The following is a 22,206-nucleotide window of genomic DNA, read 5'->3' as shown; positions in this document are numbered from 1 at the left end:
GGTGGAAGCACTTTTAAGTCCAATTTAATTTTTATCCATATGAAATTCCTAGTTAGGCTTCAGGCAGAGAAGACAAAGGAAATCTTAAATCACTGATTGTAAGCCACAACCAGTTTGTTAATTCTGTAAACAGCACAAGAGCACTACACCTCACCTCAACCCACAGCTCAGATTCCTATTACATCTCTCCAGTAAACCAAAAGAAGGCAATGGAAGGTGTAGTACACCCAGGTAATAGTGAACCTGTCACTGTGGCCAGACCTACCTTCTGCTAATTAAATTATGATCTCCTTGGATCAACCATTGTCCCAAGAAAACTTCCTATAGAAGTATCTCCTCATGCTGTACTTTATGCTTATGTTGCACTGCTTGCTTAAATATCTGTACAGATGCTCTCCCTCCTTTCTGGAAGACTTATCTTTATTTACAGTGACACAAACAATTTGTCATGCTTGTAGAGAATATCAATCAGGCTGCAGTCTCAAATTGCTAAGATTCTCAGCTAAATTGAAGCTCTTGATCTCCTTTCCCAGAAACGTCACACAACCTTTTTTTGTCATCAGAGCTCCATTCCTCAGTGCCTCAAGGCAGATAAAAGTATTGTCTCACCTGCTACCAGCGAACCTCTGGAACAAGTTGCTTCATTCCAAGCTAATGAACTCACCACCACTCTCTGCCAGCTTCTGTGCATCAGGATGGCATAAAACTGATGCACTGCAAAAAGTAGTGATTACCTTTAGATGGGAGACCTTCCTTTCAGTGCATCTATACCCTGCTCCTGTTCATCTGCAGGTACAGTATTTGTCTCATGTAATCATCACACTGCGCATCATGACACTTACTTTGAGTCAAGCATTTGATCCAAAAGCCTTCCATTTCCTCACAGTGTCTGGGGACCGAGCCTGAGAACTACAAATTCTCCAGACGGCTGGGCATTTAAAACCAGTGAGCACTGGGGATTACACCACTGGATTTCCCGTTTTTATTAACTCCCACATATATGACATGGTTGGAAAAACTTCAGGCACCAAGACTTGTAAATCTACTCCTTTCTAGGTGACCAAGCTAGATTCCTTTAGATTCTGTGTTTAAAGGTTTAAATCTACATTTACTCTATTAAATAAATAAATAAATAAATAAATAGTTAGAAAGTGCTTTTCCTTGGTTAACCTGCACAATTCTTCACACAGTCTTATACTGTCTTTTCATTTTATGACTCCTTCCTCTAGGCTTCTTTAAGTCTTACTCATTTTCAGCCCAAGTATCTTACGAAAAACAAACCATCATCCTCTGTATATACATGTACATATAATTAATTATTTGTCAGGTTTTCTTCCTTGGTGCCCATGATTCTGCCAGCACACCTGCAGACTCCCAAATTTTGGGTCCAATGGCAAATTTGATCCAAATCGGAAGGATGGAGAGGAATCTCAAGAAAACCAAAGAACACTAACATCCCATGACTGGCACTCCCCTGTGAGCAGAGATGTAGTTACAGATATCCATGTAAATAATACAAGGAGAAGCCCAGTCAGGATACACCTCCTTGCTACAACAGCTTGACTGTTCCTGGTTACCCAGGTATGTTTTATCTCTCCAGCTGCCTCTTGATCTTTTTTATTTTCTCACGCTATAAAACCCATCTGTGGATGGACTTGCAAATAAAAACTCTTCTAAAAATCACGTATGATACACTGGAAAAGACAGGAAGTTTCTGATAAATTTCATGAACAGAGGTAGCTAGCAAACAAAAGACTACTTGGGAAAACCAATGTTGCTCTCAGTTGGGGCAATTCAGGGAATGGATCCACTGAAAACCAGCCCCAGCAAAAGATGCATAAAATCAGCACCTATTTCAGTATGCAGAACCACCATGTTCTAATACATTATAATCTATGTCATATATACCACACTCTGTAAAATGCCCCACAGCAGAAAGAACTCTGGCTGGAACTTGCAATCAACCTATGAGATGCAAATTTCCACCAAAACAAGCTTCACTCCTTCCAGCTCTCATTATTCCCCACTGGATTTACAGATGGTGGAAAAGCCTGATGTGTTGCCTCCTTAATACTCCCTCTGTCCTATCCCAATCCTACTTGAATGGTCACACCCACTTTTGGATTAATACTTCTTTAATCGACTTCTGTTAAAAAAACCCCAAACTTCTGTACAATTCTGTGTATTTTTCAACAGAATAAACCATTATGCAACATACGAAGGATGCTAGACTGCATGAAGCATTTTGTAAAATGTTTTGGAGTAAAAAAAGCATGAAAATGCTCCAACTACTTGAAATCTAAAAAGCTTTAAGCACTGTAAGTTTAATAAAACTTTAAGGTTTTTTTGACGTTTCACAGAATTTCAAGATACAGTGATGTTTCTTGCTGAACAACTTTCAGCTTTTGACCCTTACATTTCCAGTGACTGAATTAGCTCAACCAATAGGTTATTAATGTATTTACTGCATATTCTAAGGAATGATTCATGTATTTATATATAAAAAACAGACAAAGTAGTCCACTTGTCAAGCATTATTTTTCTAAAGTGATCGAACTAGAGAAATATGAAATCTCTATTGACCTTTTACAAAACTGAGGTTTTATACTCAGCAGTTCTTACAATATGGTTGAGCACCAGCACAAAATGCATACAACCTTTTTTTTTTTTACAGAGGTCAACTGTATGTTCTTAATTATTCTATCTATGTCTTCTGAAAACAGCAGATAGTTTATCTTCTGCAGTATTATTCTCAAAAAAATGGGGACTGCAGTAAACTGCTACAACAAGGACATTTCTAAAAGCATCTTCCAACACAGTTAGGACATCAGTCAAAATATTTATATATACTCAAGCACTTTAAAATCTCAAGTTGTATTAACCAGCTGTCATCTTAGTGTCAAACTCCGGTCATTTTAATGTGAAATAAGGGTCAGCACATGATTTCAGCTATTAGTAAAATATTTCTTAGCTACTGAACCCTCACTAAACTATGAACGCCAGATTCCCACAGTAAAGGCTCTTCTTGAGCCTCTTCTATGCCGCATTTCATTCACAATAAAGTATCTGAATTAAAGAAGACAATATAAATATACTAAATCAACAGAAAGTATTTAAATTCTAACCATTTGGCTGACTGGACTGTACATAATGAAGATATTTTCACTGAATAATACAAACCAGGCCTGTGATTGCTAGCTTTTATGAAGTGAGGGTGAACTGCTATGAACTGAACATTGCAGAACTGCACTGAACTCCCATAGCCTACTACAGATTTAAAAATTTGAGTCTGTGTGTCCAGGATTCTCCAGTGCCAAGCACAGGAATCTCACTTTACAGAACAGAAAAATAGCTGTGAAGACCCCACTATTAGGACTGAACAGTACAGACTGAAAATTATTCTTTTTTTCAGGAGACCAACATGCATAAAGCCAAGCAAACTTGCTGGTTGCTGCTAAAAAAAACCCTGGTTATTATCAACTTTCAGACTACTGAGGACTAAACAGAAAGAATAAATTAAATAATTAAAAGGTTAAACTCAAGTATTAATTGTAAAAAAGTATTAAAAGATGGGATAAGGTATGTTTGGGCTTTTTTTTAATAGTATGTATCCCTTTAAGTTCATCAGAACAGCATAATCCAAATGAAAACTGATTGTTTGAACTTGTGAACTAAATACCATACTCAACAGAAGTTTACAGTAAATGTCTTCCATTCCAAACAGAAAATAAACAACAAATCGCTCTCCAACATGGCACGTCTATTTACAGTAACTTCAAATTCTTCTCTGGGCTTAAGAGTCTCATCTGCAGTTTTAATAATACTTAAAAACAATTTCTGTGAAAGTACACTAATGTGTCCCGCTGGTCTTCAACAAAAACAATGGAAATTTAAAAAGCATTATGAAAAGAAGTCAGGGAATAACTAAGAAAATCTCAGTCATTCACTGTTGACTATGGAAGCTTCTTAAAAAATGCAACAGTCTCAAAATTCTCTCTTGCAGGTCTAACAGGTCCTTGTCTATATTGCAGAGCACAAACACACAGAGGCTTCAGCCCACTTCAACATATAGATAGCATTCCTTCGTTTTACACAGAGGATGAGATTTCGTAAGAAATTGGGAATTTCAGATCAGCACAATGCCTTTAGATGGTTGTCTTTCTACTGATGTGGACAGGAGCGGGGAAGAATCAGCATTCTCAAATTGATCAGAAGCTATACAATATACAATGCTCTCCTTTTATGAGATCTAAGTTTTATTAGCCTTGACATATACAAATGCCCAAAACCTGTATCATATCCAAAGATCATATGCTGCAAAGTAAGTCAGAAGTTATTAAATACTGACATTAAGACTCCAAATTCACTAAAAAGCACATCTGATAACTCAAGACCTAACATCCGAAGTTTTAAGTCTCTGAAGTGAAGAATTATGAAGATTACTCCTCAACAAAATTATTGTGATGTGCTTTTTAATCACAGGAAGAATTTATTTTCATTTTACTGTTGCTCCCTGCGAAGTCTGAAAAACCACAACTGAAAATTCCCTCAAAAAGTTATCAGGAAAATAGGTAAAAAATTTTGACTCAAGTGATTTAAATTTAGCCTAAGTGAGAAACACCAAAACTAGGCTTTTAGTACTGATTACTAAAGACATTAATCTATTTTACCTACAATTACTAATTTTCATGTTATGGTATTGCCAAAATAAAACTACCTATGAACTCCAGCTCACAGCTCCTCAAGTAGTGACTAGCAGGCTAAAACCACCTGATGAAACACCAGAAGTGACAGTGCTCCTGGATTTCACTACAAAAGATGCAGCAGGAGCTCTTGTGACTCTCCACCCTTATTCTGAACCATCAAACCTCTTTTCTCAATCTCTCTTCTCCTCTACTCCCCATTCCTAAATTTTAGCCAAATTTAAGCTTGGTCCCCTTAAATACTGGTGGAGTTGCTCTTCAGCATTTCTTACAGGGAAAGCAGAACCAAGGACTCTTGATTCACATTCTTTTGTGGTCATGCTTTCTTGCACTATCTCAGGAAACCATCTGTAAAGCAGACAGAATAGTTTCCAGTGTTACTAGATGTTAGAAAGCTTAGCTGATCATCTTCATACAGCTTGCTAAAGATTCTTGGATGAAAGCTGCTATACGTGAGGATTATTATCTGTACAACTGCCTACACATCACTTAAGAGTAACAAACACCAAACTGCTACTGAGGGGAAAGAAGAATAAATAAATACTGTTAAAAACAGTACTCCACAACCACTAGATACAGTTCAGCCAGAAGAGAAAATATTTCCCTTTTTTTTCTTTTTTCCTTTTTGTCCAGTACAGATCTGAAAGTGTACTTTGTTTTTTAAAGGTCACTCTTAAATGTCCCAAAATAACAGAATGAAGTGTTTCAGTTCAGGTGACATCACCCTGCAAATCAACAACTTCTCCTTCCTCCCTGGTGTCCACTATGAAGGATTTGTAATTTGTTCCTGCTTTTCCCCAGTTCTTCATTAAAAGAATATGCAAAACAAGAAAGAAGGGTTATTTGCAATGACTCTCATAGTCACTATTTCACCTCCTGGAAGTGAGCTAATGTAGGAGAGTTGGGAGGGGCATGACCAAGCTGGCAATCTTTGAAACAGAGGACTTCATTGTTTAAAGGATTTTCATCAGGAAAAGCCACTCATGCTTAAAATCTCACTTGGTGTGTATCCCCACAACTGCCACCATTCTGGCAGAACAAAGCCACATGAGGCTACATCACACAGATCCACGTGGGCAGCACAAAACCACATTCGATAGGCATGCTCTATCCATGTAAGAGAGAGCAGCCACAGCAATTTTTATTCAGTGCCCAGTGAGAAAAAGTGGTGCAGCACTGTACAGAATGGGACCTCAGGTGCTCACTGCCCAGAGCACTTACACAGAGGGCACACAAGGCTCAAGTTCTGGGTTCTCTGCCTGTGGACGCTCTGATCCTCCCACGAGGGTGACCAAACTGCCATAGGGCTTGCTCTGCCTCTCACTGAAGCTGTGACACTTTGGAGAGTTGTAATCATTTGCAAAAATGTCCCACTGAAATAGAGAGGAGGGGAACAGCTGAGGGAAATGGGGGAGGGAAAAGAACACCAGGTGCTGTTACAGGAGAATTCACCTAGGACGACAACAATCTCAACAGTCTTAGGTCTGGCTTCTGTTCCCAAGATCACTTACCCATCTCTACAAGTCTTGTCTGTGGAGCTGCCAGTTTTAAGACAATTAAGCATCAAGAATTCTTTGTTCTGCTCTTCACAGCAAGGTCTGGAAGTCTACACTACTGTCAGAAACTAAGCATCGTTAAGCTGATGCAGTTACTAGTACAACACTAATTACTGTTTGGCGGTGTTGCAAAATTCTAAATCTCACTGAAGAAAGAAAATTAAAAAGATTCTCTAAATCACTGCTTTACACATATTCCACATCAACAAATAGCCTACTAAGCACTTATATCCCAAATCTGACCCTTCTCGGCTTACGCAAGAGTTTATGGGTGCAGGTAATAGAGAAATTTACCACACAACAGCAACAGAAAGAAGTGACTGTATGAAGCAGTGCCAGTACATCTTCCACAAATTAAAAAAAAGAACGACTATGTGGTTGTTCAAGCACCTGGAAGCATGTCAGTAAACAGCTCTGATACCCTCTGACACTAATCATTTATGTCACAGGGGCCAAAAACCTTTTTGCAGCCCTGTACCTGGCAAGGAAAAGTGCTATTTATCACCAAAGGCCTCAGATGATTCCAGAAATAGCCTCTTTCCCATTGCTGCTTATTAGCAGCAGTTCTGTAATTTGAAAGAGATTTTTTTTTTTTTTTTTGGAGAAAAACTGCTAGAGGATGTTCTAAAAAGCTTAAACTGTTCCTTTAGGAAACAAACCTAGCACCCCAATCATCATCCACACAGACTGCCTAACCCGATTCCACATAGGAAAGTATTTGTTTCATCACTGAAAGCCCTCATAACAAGAACTGAAAGTGTGCCAGCCACCTCAAGGCACAGATGTTCATGTGTAACAGTAACTCAATTTCAATTCTACTCATACTCTACCCAAACCATGTAGTGCAGATTTTTCACTTTTTCATTCTCCAATGATCAGTGGTAAAAGGAAAAAACTGAACCCCTAATAAAACCAACACCTTCAGACTCCAGAGAACAAAAAGAAAAAGCAACTTTAAAATTTTTAAAAGATGATATGAGTATTTACCCATGCCAGTTCCAGCTGGTGCAATCTCTCTAGAGAAGATTTCTACAGCTTCTCTTTGTTTATGGTGTACAGCAAGCCAAATAACAGCCTCCCGAGGACCCTGCTTCAAAAAGGTTAAAATTAGATCAGCTTAGATGCAGAACATCGGTTAAATTTACAAAACTGAAAAGTAACTGTAGCTCAGCATTCAAGTTAAATAATTTGGTGAATTTTTATCCACCATCACTGTGATTTGCTGTTAACTTTTCATTATCTTTATTTTGCTACCATGGAATCAGTGATTGGGTATCTCAAATCACTAAGGCAATGTGCCTTTTCTCCAGCAGTCTCCAAGAATCAAGTACTGTAACTAACAATACCAAATACTTGGCTTCACTCTCAGTGGAACTGGCAAACAAACTTTGCTCTTATTCTAAGTGCACTGAGTGTACTCTGGGGCCAAGTTAGAGAGCCAGGTTCACTTCTCTTAGCATCAAGAAGGAAGCAGATCTGCCCACAGAAAAGAATTCAAACCTAATCCTTGGGAGATAAATGTAAGAACAGAACTTGTAAAAACCACCACATTTCCAAAGAGAAGAGCAGATGCTCCCTCTAAAGGTAAACCAAATCAGTACTGTGCTCCATACTCTAGTCAGAACACCTGTCGTTGCAGATAAGCACTGTCTCTCACTTAAAATTTTACTTCTCGAAAAATTGTATTTTCAGCCACTGAAGGATCAATACACTGGAATCAATACACTGAGTGAAAGCCTCAGAGCAAGCATTAGGTCTTACTGAGAGTAAAGACTATTTATTCCAGAATTTGCAAGCACCAATAGGAACTATTTTTGCTCTGCCTTTGAATCTTCAAATATGTGAAACATACTCACAATAAAAGTCTGTCTCTGAGTGTCTCTTACTTGTCCTAAAGCACAAGTGCAAGTACATACAAAATGGGACTGCACAAGGTATCAAAACCTACTTGTCAGGAGTTTCTCACACAGCACTACTCTGTTAGTACGGAGCTCTGCAGCAGAGCATTTCTTCTCTCTGGAATTCAGCTTTTCTTTTTTTTTGGTTAATGTACATTAAGTTTCTGAAAATTCTTTGGTAACCTTATATGAAATTCTTGGTTTACTTACATCAATATAAAATTTAAAAGAGGACAAGCTTGACTACAAGATACTGGGAGATTTCTTCCAGTGTTTATATCCTTTCTTTATGTCAACAGGAAAGGAAGTGTTTCATGAAAGCATGAAAAAAATACCTACAGTTGGGTGGGGGGGTTTTGTTTTGTTATTCTATAGAGCTCAGAGCACTTCAAAAAATCTCTAAATGCCCTGTCTAATGAATTCTTTTAAATTTGGTAGCTTTCGGTATTCTAAAGAGACCATCATGATAACAGACTACTAAATCCTCTATTCCAACTCAAATACATGACAAAACCCCTGCAGGAAGAGGATCACTCGTATCAGGTTATACCAAGGGAAGGAAACTTCCTACTTTTTAGCTGGTGATCAGCTGAAATTCAAAAATGAGGGGCCTTCTTGTTTTATTATGTTTAATCCAATGCCCTAAACATTCATGAAGCTGAAAGATTATTTTTCTCTACTCCCAATTCTAGTGGCATATACACACAGAGGTACTCTGAGGTACAGCAATGATTAAAAAAAATAAAGGGGAAGCAATTATGTTTAAGTACCCTTAGGTAGACATACTCAGAGACACAGTGCTTGCCACCCTTTCCTATTTCTCAAGGAGATTTCGTGTTATCAGGAGCAGTCAATACTCCACAGAGTAGCTCAGACTACAGTATGCACGTGCACATAAGGCTGGGATACACAGTGATTTCACAGCCACAAAGGAAAACCTTTGCACCAGTTTGACAGAAGTGCGTAAGAAGTAGTCCAGCCACACCATACATCTATGCTGAGCTACAAATATTGTTCAACTTACCCTGTCTTGGTACTCAACTACATATTTGCTTTTTGTAGAACTTTCAAAACAGAAAGTATTTTCCTTACATGTTAATATACTGCTTAGCACAGTATGCCTCTGGTTTTGAGCACTATGATTTGTAACCCAAATAACCAGTTCTAATTTTTCATGGAAAGACACGGTAGGAAAAGAGTATTTAAGGGACTACATTATCCCTACCTGAAGCCCCAATGGACAAATGCTTTCCCTGGGATTCTATGACTTTGTATTTTAAATGGAAAAGCAAACTCCATTCGCCAATGCTTTTTCTCAAGCTACCATGGCTGCTTTCCAGATGAAAGCTCCCCTGGCTAGTTTCTTCTAAAATGCTGGAGGAAGTGTGAAGGGGGAAGGCAACAGAGCGCTTTCCTGTATTTCAGCCTTAGCTCTCCCATCCTGTTTCAGGCATGTATGAGAAGCACATACAATGGTGATAACGCTCTGTTTACTTTTAATATAAGATCTGGGAACTGAAGCTGGAAATACAGAAAGTACTACAAATACTCTCTTTCATTTAAAAAATGTCTTTCATGTACTGTAAGCAATGCAAACTGAACAATCAGGAAGGAGAAACTGCTCTTCTTCATTATTCACTTTGTACAATGAGACAAAACTTTCTATATAATAATTTAATTAAAGAATATATTACAATGCATAATGATAAGGAGTTGGTACAAACAAAACACAGACAAGTTGAACATCTGGAACATCTGTTCCTATGTTTCAGAATTTTGATTCTTCACTCAGTAAGACACTTAGAATTGCAGGTTTTATAGTCCTAAAATAAAAAAGACCACATCATAAAAGCTCAGTCTTCAGGAAGCAACTCTTGCTGCTTTGAAGGAAATTGAAACTCAAGCTGAGTTTCACTGAAATGAATAGCTGCAGATATAACTTGACCAATTTCTAAGAGCACTCAATTTCACTAGTAAGAAGTTCACTGTCCTTCTCCACATCACATTCTTGTTTCCTTTAGATACAAACTGTTGGCTATTAAACATCGGCACTCGTAAGAACAAACTCAAGAGCTGAGTTTTGCCACGTGTACCTTAAGAGTTTTGCAAGACTGCCACTGACAAAGAAGAATTAAATGCTACTGTTTTGGAACAAACTGAACTGTCCAAATATTTAAAGTGCATCTAAGTGAGGACATGATTTGCAGTTTTTTTCCTTTAAAAAGGACTTTCATTCTCTAGATTAGGAAAACAGACCATGGATAACACAGCTGCAGTGGCTATGGCCATCATTCATATTCTTACATACACAGTCACAAAATACAGTGCAGAATTACAGTTGAAGATTATTTCTCAAATAGTACTCACAGACAATTTTAAAGTTGTGCAGGCAACATTAATGCTGAGATTTCCTGATTGCAATATTTATAATGTGGTCTTTTAGCATTTCATCTAATGTAAGTCTATGCTGCAGAAGTTTTTATAATAAGGTATTTCTTTAGATGGAAAACATCAGAACAGAGTACAACATTTTTTCTAAGATTTCATATCAGTGCTTCTGGAAGACCCAATACTACAAAGACCTTGTCAGTATTAATTTTGTACATTAAGTAGTGACAGTGAGTTCTTTGCAACATGAAGGGGTGAAATTCCCAAGATGATAGTGACTTCCTTTAAAGTTGTGGAAAAGATAACAATATGGAAAGATTAAAAGAGGTCAGTGTAAGTTTAAGAACACTCCACTGCATACTTACACCATCTATACTCCTTCTAGCATGAGGTCCATATGTATCTTCAGACCCTAAAACCTGTACGTTAACTGCACTGTAATCTTCATACCCAAGCTGTCTGAAAATAAGACGAGTCCTGCAACAAATGATTTTTTTATTAGTAAACTATCTTGAAATGATTATCTGAAGAAGCCCTGTGTGGTCCACAGAAGTTAACTCTGCCAAGTAGCTGTATAAAAGATTTTATCAGTTGAAATATTGCAATTATGTTAGGATTATGAAAGTGTTTTGCATTGGTGGAACGTTTTGAAGACACTGCTAATATATCATTGTTGTCATAAATATTAGCACAGTACCTCAAAGAGTAAAACGATGTACAGGACTTAAACACAAAACACAATTTTTTAATTGCTGTAAAGAGATGGAAGGGTGTTCATGCATTACAAATGAGGCCACCTTTATTTTCGATGAGATAAAAAAAATTAAGACAGACAACATCATTTAAGGTAACTAAATTTGCAAACTGTGTCTGTACCAAGTTGTTTTAAATTATTTATCTACAAATATTACAGTTACAGATACTACAGTTCAAAATACATTCTGTGGGTCATTTTTAGCCCTTTCATGTGTTAGTAATGCAACAGAGAATAATGAAAATGAAAGGACACCAGAGACTGTTTCAAAAAGACTTCTTCACACACATATTGCCAGATCGCTTCTGCTTTCAACAATGAATAAACAAGTAAAGAAAGAAGCAAAAGAAGCAATCTTACAAGCTGCCAAAGCTGCTCAATTTCTTAGGCTAACAACTAATTTGACCTGTATAAATGAAGCTCCTTAAATTTGTGCACCTTATTCTGCACTTGCTGCCATTAGACTACTGGGCAGAACTTAACTTGGAACACACTGGAACATGGGTAGCTGAAAGATCACGTCCTTAGAATATTCTTTTGAAACACAGAGACCTGGCCCGACTCGATCAATGGCCTAAGGACAACTGCATGAAGTTGATTCAGTATGGCAAAGTGCTGGCTCCTGCACTTGGGTCACAGCAACCCCAGGTAGTGCCACGGGCTGGGTGAGAGTGGCCTGAAAGCCATTTGGCAGAAAGGGACTTCTAGGTGCTGGCTGACGGCAGCTGAACATGAGCCAGCTGTACCCAGGGGGCCGAGAAGGCCAGTGGCATCTTGGCCTGTATCAGCAATGGTGTGGCCAGCAGCACCAGAGCAGGGATTGTCCCTCTGTACTCAAGCACTGGTGAGGCCACACCTCAAATCCTGTGTTCAGTTCTGGGCACCCCACTTTAAAAAGAATATTGAGGTGCTAGAACATGTCCAGAGAAAGGCAGCAAGGCTTGTGAAGGGTCTAGAAAACATGTTTTATAAGGAATGGCTGAGGGAGCTGGGGTTGTTTAGCCTGGAGAAAAGGAGGCTCCGGAGGGACCTCATCATTCTCTACAACCACATGAAAGGAGGGTGTACTGAGGATGAGGCCAGCTCCTTCTATTATGCCTGCAGTGAGAGGGCCAGAGGAAATGGCCTTAAGCTGAGACAGGGGAGATACAGATTGGATATCAGAAAAAAAATTTTTTACTGTTCAGGTTGTAAGGCATTGGAATAGGTTTCCCAGGGAGGTGGTGGAGTCACCATCCCTGGAGGTGTTTAAAAGGTGTCTGGATCTGGCACTGGGTGATGTGATTTAGGGATTACAGTGATGGAGCTGGGTTGATGGTTGAACTTGCTAATCTTAAAGGTCTCTTCCAACCTTGATGATTCTATGATTTTATGAACAGAAATTGGTAAAAAGACTGATGTTAACATTTCCTAAAGAGTTATAGTTACTGACAGAGCATTCTTTGAGAGGGATCAGAACAGCTTAATTCTTATTCTCTGTCTGGGCTGACATACACCAATCTTTTGATGTGTCAAATAAACAATTCCACATATTAAGCTGTTTAGGACTACATTTGAGATGGAAAATATATTTTTGTATATTGTAATATATTGTTTATTGTAATTTTGTATATTGTAATTTTCAAAACAGAAAACTTGCCCACAGGCATGCCTAATGGGCTAGAGGCCACTTATCACACCAGGTTAATCAGCCTTCAACTACCTCACATCAGGTTTCCTCTGATGATTACACAAGAGAGCACAGTAGACAGGCTGAATTACTTTTCTAGATGTCACAGAGACAGCAGCACTACAATCTGTTTCAATTAAACAAAAGATTCACATAGTCTGGTCTGAAATAACGTCCAAGAGCAAACACGAAATGGAAAACACACCATTCTAATTTTTTTTCCTAAAATAATCACCTGGCTTCCAGAAAGATTGCTTTTCAGAGGTTCTGAGTCTCCGAGTCTTTGTAACTTCCTGCAGGTTTTTCTATCATTTGATTTTCTCAATAGCTCTTGGAAACAAGCTTTTAGCATCTGCAATTACACAGCTCCTATCAGCCTGCTCTCATCTGCCATGTCTCTTCAGGGCAGTTAGAGAACTCCTCCTTCACCACAGAGCTGCACACAGGCACATGAACAAGCACCCTGAGTTCACAGTAAACCTTGCATTTCGGACTTTCCAAGTGTAGTTTCTGCACGGGTCTACAACAGGATTGGGAGGAAGCTTTATATAAAACATGGCACAAGGAAACAGATCTCATAACTAGAAAGACTGGAGTTACTGGAGTAAGCACTGAGAGACTCATGATACGGAATTATACTTAAGAGGAATCCCTCCTTACCCAAATATACTGGCATGATAATACAGCTAGAGGTTTATCAGTCTGTCTTAGAATTGTAAAATTGTTCTAGCAAAAAAAAAAAGCACAAAACAATCATTGGGTCACATTTTAAAAGGTAGTAAAATAATTGTGTTTTAAACACAAACTTGGTAAACTGCCTACATTTCATATCAGTAAGCCTTTTCAGAAAAAGTTCTGTGAAACTCCTGAAAACTAGTTTCACATGGGTTTATCTCTGGCATCTAACAAAATTTAATCTGAATCACAGCTTTTCCCTCACTAATTTAGGTTTCTCTCCACTATCCAGCCATCTATTTTCAAACATGTTTGGCACTTTTCTCACTCTGTCAAACGTAGCTGAAGTGCAGTTATATATTGAAAACAGGTTTCCTGAACAGGCTACTTAAGTCTTGAAATGTCATCCCAGTAGGAAAACTAAAATCTTCTAGGATTCTTAGAAGGTTAGTAATGTTGCCATTGTGTGCCACTGCTCTATTTTCATCATCTCTGGAAAAAAAAAAAGCAAGCCAGAACCCCTTCCAAGACTCAAATACCAACCTTTGCAGAATACCTTCCGCAGTGCGTTTTGCTTTTTGTACTGCCTTTGGGCCTCCCACTGGACACACAGCAGTAGCTCTGAAGCCATCAAGATAAGTGGCATTTACCTAGCGATAAAGGGATTATGAAGTTACATGGAATTTAGTACTGATGGGCCATAAATGCTCTCTGGCAATCATTATCTATACAAATATACACTTTTTAAACAAGGTAACAGATTTTTACATATCAAATAAGGTCTGCCTTTTCAAATTTTCCTCCTCTTTCTTTTACCCTTGGGGCAGAGAAGATGAGGACAGTGTAAAGTCTCTCCAAAATTTAAGATTTTGTAAATCAAAAAATATCTTTCACTCCACAGAATGAGACAATACCTTATAAAATGTTGAAGGAGGCAATCCTTTTGCTCCACAAACTTTCACTGCTCCACCATCAAAACCTATAGTGGTTAAAAATCAATATTTAAGCTTCTTCAATATAACTTCAAAGACATTCTTTTGTGATCCATATTAATTAAATGCACTTAATTAAAAAGCAAATCACTGATAGCTCTACTGCCACATAAGAGAGAACCTTTCAGAAAACAGTCCTTCCTGCCTTAGAAAGAACAGCAGCAAACTGGTGACTGAATTTATGACTTCCATAAGCCTTTTAAAAGGGTGACTGAAATGTTTATTCATGCACTTAAAAAGTACTTAACACAGAAAGCAGCCTTAGGACTTTAGAGTCAACAGTTATTTTCCTCTTAACATCCAGTTATTGCACACACACAAAGAGCATATAATTTACTGTAGCTGGCTGGAGTGGACCACAGTCCCTCACTTGGTAAAGAATCAAAACAAGGTGAGAAACCAGTGAGAGCTATTTGCTGATAGCTTAGTAAGTGAAGGGGTAACTTAACTTTAGGTTCCTTGTCAATAACAGAAACAGTCTGAATATGTTCCAGTGCAACAACCATGTTCAGTATTAGGAATATTAATGCTAAAAAAAATGGAGAAAATTGCTGTGATGGCATCAGGTTCAAGCTTGAGCTGGAGAAATTCAATAGGTGCTATTCCTTGAAAATCAGCAGTGCAGGATCAGCACCTCACATTTGAGAGACAGGATTATAGTGTAGTTCACCTGCGCTTGCAAATATTTAAGAAGCAGTTCAAAGCTTTACACAAATACTCTGAAAAGATCAGATCATAACATATTTTAAGAAGTAAATGTCACTAGTACAAATTTTACACACCACTCAAATAACATCATCACTCTCTCTCAAGACTGACATGAGGTTAATTTAACTCTCTCAACATAGAGCTACATCCTTCCATTCAAGTGAAGATCTGGAACAGTTTCATGTTCCAGGTGAAAGCGTAATACAAAGAAAAAACATACCACAAAACCAAATTCATAGCATCCATTGACAAAAAGAAAACAAGCACCTCTCAGCTCAAACACTGCAAGTAATCCAACAGGGCAATAAAGCTGGCAACATAAACAGCAAAATTAGATAGCTTCCCTGTTCTTACTGGTGTACTGGTGTCAAAGCACTTCAAACTAAAATATTTAAGCAATCTGCCCATTTTCCATCTGTTATATTTCTAAGAGGACTAACTGAAAGTTCATGTGAAAGTTCATTTTAAGTTCAAACATGTCATATCAGGTCATTTGCAAGCTAAAAGTTCATAGGAAGGTGAGGGTTTCTTTTTTTAAAAAGAAGACAACTAGGGGCTAAGAGCAGCAAGCTGGCCTTATCAGACTGCCATTTGGTTATATTGCACAAGAGGATTCACTGTACCATGTTATGGTACTTTATTACTCAAGCAAAGTATTTTTTATGTTACCACATTTTGAGTTTAATCCCACAAAGTTCTTAATTTGAGATTTTGGTTGTTCTAAACTTTAGAAAGACACTAGGCATACTGAAACAAGTTTCATTAGAAGGAAAAAAAAATGTAATATAGTTGCAGTAAAAAGCAAGCTTTAGATGACTGTAGATAAAATTTTTTTCAAGCTGTCTTACTCAAATTACAGCTCTTCGGATCTGTTAAGCCTGGGGTTTTTTTTGTTTTGCTTTTGAAGCTAAATCCTGAACATACATTATATCCATCTTTAGTCTGTAAAAACTAAACTGTAAACATTTAACTGTAAACTGTTACAAAACTGTTACAAACACTGTTAAGTGTTTTGAAGATAGCAAAGTGGATTTTTAAAAAAAAAAGATTCTCTGGTGGAAATCCTCTACCTAATCATGCTTCTACCATTTGCTATGACCCACCTAAATGTCTGAGAAAAACACCATTAGCAAGCAGTGCTTTGAAAGACACAGCCTTTCATTGTTACCAATACCTCAAATGCCCCAAGTTAAAACATGTACAGAACATTTTTTTGAGAAATTTAGCTGCAGCTAAAAAATACTGAAATCATAGTGAAACTGTCTCAACGTTGTTCACACTGAATACATAGTTTAAGGACTTGACAGGTACAAGGCATGCATTAAAAAGTAAAGCAAAGGGAGTAGTAAGCAAAAATATAAATTAAGTCAGCCAGCAAGAAAAATAAGATTGTGTTTAAAATTTCTAAAGGAATTTCTAGCAGAAGTCCTTGAAAGCATCAGTTTAATACAGTGTAACTCTCTAAGGAACTCATTTAACAAGAAATATGCAGTGAAAAATTACATGGAATGCAATTTCCATGCATATGCATGGCAATTAAAGTAGCTGCTTTTGTTGATAACACACTTAATTGACACGTATCTTTACATGTAAGAGGACTAACCTGGAATTTCAGTGATGGAAACCTGGGAAAAGTCACATGTAACATCTGGTAAAAGATAGCGCTGAGGATTGCCCAATTCATACACCAACTGTTCAGCTACAGTGCCAAAAGAGATTAGTCCCCCTGTGTCTGGTGGTTTGGAAAGAATAAAGTCTCCTTCAGAGGAACATTCTACAATGGGAAAGCCTATGTTGTGCCTAGAATGTGAAAAACATTAAGAAAAAAATCTCTGTAAATACAAAGGAAATGTGAAAAGAAATAACAACACACCAGAATTCTACAGTAAAGATCTATTAAATGAAACTTATCAAGAGTTATCATTTATCTGGTTGTTTCTACAGGAAAAAAACACCAAAAAAAACACTGAACAAACTGCTCAACTAAAATAATACGAGGATGTAGTCTATTGTCTGGCAAAGAAGCACAGATACAACAACAGATGCCAAATGCAAACATGGATGTGGGGAAGGGAATGGAGAAGGACACTAACAGGAACAGTTCAAGTAAAAAAGCTGAAAGAATTAGAGGACTATGATTAAAGCTGTAAATTTAAAATAAAACAAATGATTGTTAATTCTAGTCCCATTTGGCTACAGCAGCACACACAGTATGACACTGAAGACATCTAAATACATTGTGCACTCTGGATTTGTAAAAAGGCAGTCAAAGCAGGAAGAACAAACTGTGCTGGGAACCTCAGAGATGAAGCGAAGTAGGAAACAGGAATAATCACACCTACAAAGGGTAATTTCACAGGTTAGTAATAAATCATACACAGAAAAGTCAATCAGAAAGCAGAAAGACATGAAAGTTAAGATCTTCAGCACAGAGAAAACAGAACTAATAGAAAATTATAAGGCACCACAAAAAGAAAAGTAGTGAAATTATGGACATGTTTCTAAATTAAAATATTCCCCTTCCTCCTCACATTCTCAAAGTGTAAAATACAAAAAGTGATCAAATAGTTCATAGTTAGAGGCACATACTGGTCATTACAGTAGCAGGGCAGAATTTTCAGGATTATGTGGATGAGATCCAGACATCTGCTTTTCTAGCTAAAAAGCTTGCACTTGTTTGCAGAGAATTTGAGCAAAATTAAGAACTTAAAACTTTTCAGAAGTACCTGAGAATTAAAATAAGAGTGCAAATATTCTTCTAAAAAGACTACCTGGCTCCCTTCCCTCTCACAGGAAGTCTGACATTTGTACAAGTGTCCACTTGTTGTCGCAGAAACAAAATGAACGCAAAGAGAGGAGTTAAGGAGATACTGTCCCTTGCAAAAGCTAAATTGTTCTAAAAAGGTCCTAATAATGAAAGGTGGTGAACTTTACCACACTCATTAAAGTCAATGACCTTCAGGTCTTTCATACAAACTTAAAACCAGTCTATCCCTCCATTTAATTATTTTTGGGTGATAGTGGTAACAATGTGCTGAACATACAACTGAGTATCAGCAAAGGTTACATGAACACAGTTTGTATAACATAAATCCGCAAAGCCTGGAAGAAAGTAAGCAAAAAAACCAGTGAACTCTTAAGGGACATCAGTAAAAGTTCATGGGAGTTGGAGCAGATTCCTTATCATCAAGAACAGTCAAACATAACTCCATTGTTTTAAAAAAGGATTAAGATACAAGATCTGTTACCAGAGATCAGCAACTTTTAACACTTAAAGGGTACAAAATTGAAAAGTATGGTAGCTGTTGGATACCTAGAAAAGCCCACATCAAATCACTAAAGATAATACTTCATTTGACTGATCTTTGAAACTATTTAAACCACTGAACAGATACAGGAAACAAAAAAGCCCACCCTGGTGAACGCAAAGAATTAAATGGGATCGACAATTTTATATACAGGTTATTCTAGTGCGGGGTTTTTTTGAGGGGAAGAGGAGAGAGAAAAGATGGTAGCAGGAAGTATGTAATATCCAAAATTTTCAAGTGTGAGACAGATAAAAACAACACCCAAAACACCCCTCAATTCTTGGTCTTGAACAATAAGATATAGTAGCAGACTAACGTGTAATTATCCCAATTTTAGATGTAAGGAGACACAGAGGAAGCATCATGATTTGTCCAGTGTAACAAAGCAGGATCAGTGACTAAAGGCTACAATTTAGAAGCTTTTGCCCTCTCAGTGCCATGTTTGTGTGCTTGACCCTATCACCTATCTGTCCTAAGACAACAGCACCAAGTGCCCTGCTAGCAGGCTCAGTGCAGCTTATTCAGATCACATACCCAGAAGAGATATCGCTCCCATGAAAACAGATCAGCCAGTGCCCCCGCTGCAGCCCACTTTGATCTCAGTCATCAGCACATGCAACTCCTACAGTACATTCCTGCACCTACTCCCCAGCTATCTTTGTTTTGAAGGAAGAAGTAAATTGTAGACACTCAACTTCCTACTCTGAGCCACTGAGTCTACTAACATTGATTCAACTCCATTTTGCCCAGCTTCCACTCTCAAAACCCCCAAACCATTAAAAAACAAAACCCAAATACAGTAGTGAGACAAAGTGAGACATTTCACCCCCAATATGGTCAAAATACGGCAAATAATGTTTCCCCCTCAGCGTACACCACCACCCAATGAACTTGCCTATATGGTGAGTTAATTGCAGAAGATGTGCATTCCCCCAGGTTATGCCAGCTCTGAAAGCTTCCCTCACTGTTTTAACAATTCACAACATGGAGATGCAATGATTTGGGTAAGAAGCCCCTGGATTCTACCTGTATTGTAACTGGATGACTGGGAAAATAAAAATACCCAATACTATCTTGTAGCAGATGGCAATGGTAATAACCCATATTATCATACAAATGATTAAGACAAAAATGTTATTTTGTAAATTGCTAAAAGACATTACTTAAAATGAATTTTTACCTGGGAAACAAAACTGGTCTATCACTCCTATGATCCAGTCAAATGACAGCTACTTAAACCTGGCATAAAAAGCTCTTTAGCAGCAGTAGCTGCCTGGATCAGGTATACCACAGGTACTATAGTCACACCATCAGCTTGACCAGTACTTCCACTTTTAAAATGTGACTCTTTGCCTGATTCACTTGTAGGTTTTGCTGAATGACTACACACCATGTGACATCTGCTCTGTGGGGAACGTGCGAACTTCAGGCTGTCCATAACCTATAGCCAAGCTGTACTTTTGTATAGTGTAGCAGGGGAGTAACCACAGAACTATGAACTTTAGCAGCAACTACGGTCATGCATCCAAAGGTACCTTGGCTAAGTGGCACCCTTCAACGATAAAAGAATTGCATCAGTTTAGTGACAAAATCCCTATGTAGGATGAGGTAGTATCGAGCAATGGAAACAATACTGAAAGGGAACGAATACAATTAATTCTAATTAAATTATATAAATTAATAAAACACAGCACTAGACAGTATCAAGTACTACTTTAAAAATATTTAAGAAGTTATTTTATCACAAGGTCAAAATACACAAGTAATGCACATCAGTTTGTGAAGGGAGCTGACAACTACCATTCTTCAATCCAAAAGGTCTGTTTTGGGTTGCATGTTTGCTACTTAGCAAGTAAATATATTATATACATTAATAAACCAGAGCACTGAATGAGACCAAGATAAGATGACACCTCAGAAAACCCCTCCAAGCTAGATGGGAGCTAACACTAAAGCAGGTCTTAGTGAAGACCTACAGCACAGGGGTAATCAAGTTATAAAACTGGCTTTGCTGCTGAAGTCACCTTCTCATCAACCTAGTCTTACAGCAATCAAGACCCTCAGTCTCCTGTCAAGTTCTCTGCCTGCCAACAACTTACTCTTGGATTAATTTTTTCCATGTAAAATGTTGTTTTTTCTTCAGTTTTGGCTCTCAGAAATGTTACAGTTTATGGGCATATCACAGGTGATAAATTGAGCTGTCTAAGCAGGGATCTCCTCCCTGTCTACTTTGGGAGGATGCACTATTCAGAAGCCTCTGAGGAGCTATCAAGATAACCTTCCTTCTCATTTTGTCGTACTTCTTACACCATCTGCATTACAAGAAAAGTAAAATCCATGACCAGTACACTTTAGTTCAGGGAGAGAGACATTACTTGAGACAGAACACGTATTTCTCCCCTCATAAAGTGTCAAATCCCTCAAGTATCTCATTCTAGCCACTACTGCTCGACTAAGATTACTGGCAATAGAAGATGGGACAGTCAGTGTAATACATTTACTTGCAGGGGAAGTTGCTGCAAGAAAGAAAACAAAACCCCACAGCAATGCATGTGACATGGAAGTGAACCAGGATCCAAGTAAGCTGTGGTATGAACTTTTAGATTTACAGCTAATGCAGTTTCCTGGGATGTGACTCGGTCAATGTCACACCAAGGAGAGCTCTAAGCCAAGCTTCTCAACTCCTCAGATATGTATTTTAACTATAATGCTATTAGGCAAAAAGCAGAAGCTGCTACCACTTCTAGCAGTGTTTTGACAACAGGTTCAAAACCAGTAACATGTCAGGCAAGATCAGCACAAACTTGCAAGGTAAAGGTATAAGCATCTCTTTACCTGTAGGTACCAAAATGTTTCCTAACATGCAATTCTGCTTTAGGCAAAACTTACTGATTGCATCATTTACCCCTCTGACTAGGGCATTTCAGACTATGTCTTGTACCTAAACTTTTAATGGCCAGACAATTTCAGGCTAAACAGACCAGCTGCCTGGTGTTTTCAGCTGCCTGGAATAGATGGTGCTACAGAGAAAAAAATGTTCCACACTGCTGAATGGGACTTGAATGCTGGATTTTGTTCTAGTCCCAAATTGAGAAATCTGGATCCAGCCCTTAAGAGACTACAGCTATTGACTTACCCTTTTGGTCATCACAGGCCAGAGGATTATGCAGTCTCAACTCTTGGCTTAGGGCAAAATGCCAGTGCTTATCATCTCCTCAAAATGATTACTCTACTGATCAGCCTTAGTTTATTCTCTCCTGCATTTCAAAACAAAACAAAACAATGTACTAATCACCCACTGGCACTAAGTAATAGCAAGAGACAGCAATGTCTGGGGACAAATGAAATTAAATAGAAAGCTGTGCATTATCCATATAGTTCTGGCAATACAGTTCATTTTGAGACACGGCATGAATTCCCCATTGGAAGCTGTGCATTAGACATTAAATAGGGAGCTGACCATCATTTCTGCTGACCATCTGCTGATGTATATTACTATACAAATAACAGAAAAGGAATGCCTTTTTTGATAACACTAACTTAAAATCAGCATTT

At 38.0% G+C, this 22,206-nt stretch overlaps 1 protein-coding gene across 1 annotated transcript in view; it reads right to left on the bottom strand.

Moving 5' to 3' along the window:
* Positions 1 to 22,206, bottom strand: part of LOC125326651 — a 57,013-nt gene that overhangs the window by 23,553 nt on the left and 11,254 nt on the right. Inside the window, exons 9-13 of the mRNA XM_048305110.1 lie at positions 16,947 to 17,143; positions 14,558 to 14,622; positions 14,187 to 14,293; positions 10,911 to 11,022; positions 7,247 to 7,346 (exon numbers count right to left, since the gene is read on the bottom strand). Of these exons, the coding sequence (XP_048161067.1) occupies positions 7,247 to 7,346; positions 10,911 to 11,022; positions 14,187 to 14,293; positions 14,558 to 14,622; positions 16,947 to 17,143 (581 nt within the window). The remainder of the gene's footprint in view (positions 1 to 7,246; positions 7,347 to 10,910; positions 11,023 to 14,186; positions 14,294 to 14,557; positions 14,623 to 16,946; positions 17,144 to 22,206) is intronic.

The sequence above is a fragment of the Corvus hawaiiensis genome, chromosome 5, assembly GCF_020740725.1.
Source record: "Corvus hawaiiensis isolate bCorHaw1 chromosome 5, bCorHaw1.pri.cur, whole genome shotgun sequence".
Taxonomy (NCBI): domain Eukaryota; kingdom Metazoa; phylum Chordata; class Aves; order Passeriformes; family Corvidae; genus Corvus; species Corvus hawaiiensis.
This window is presented reverse-complemented; position numbering and strand designations above follow the sequence as displayed.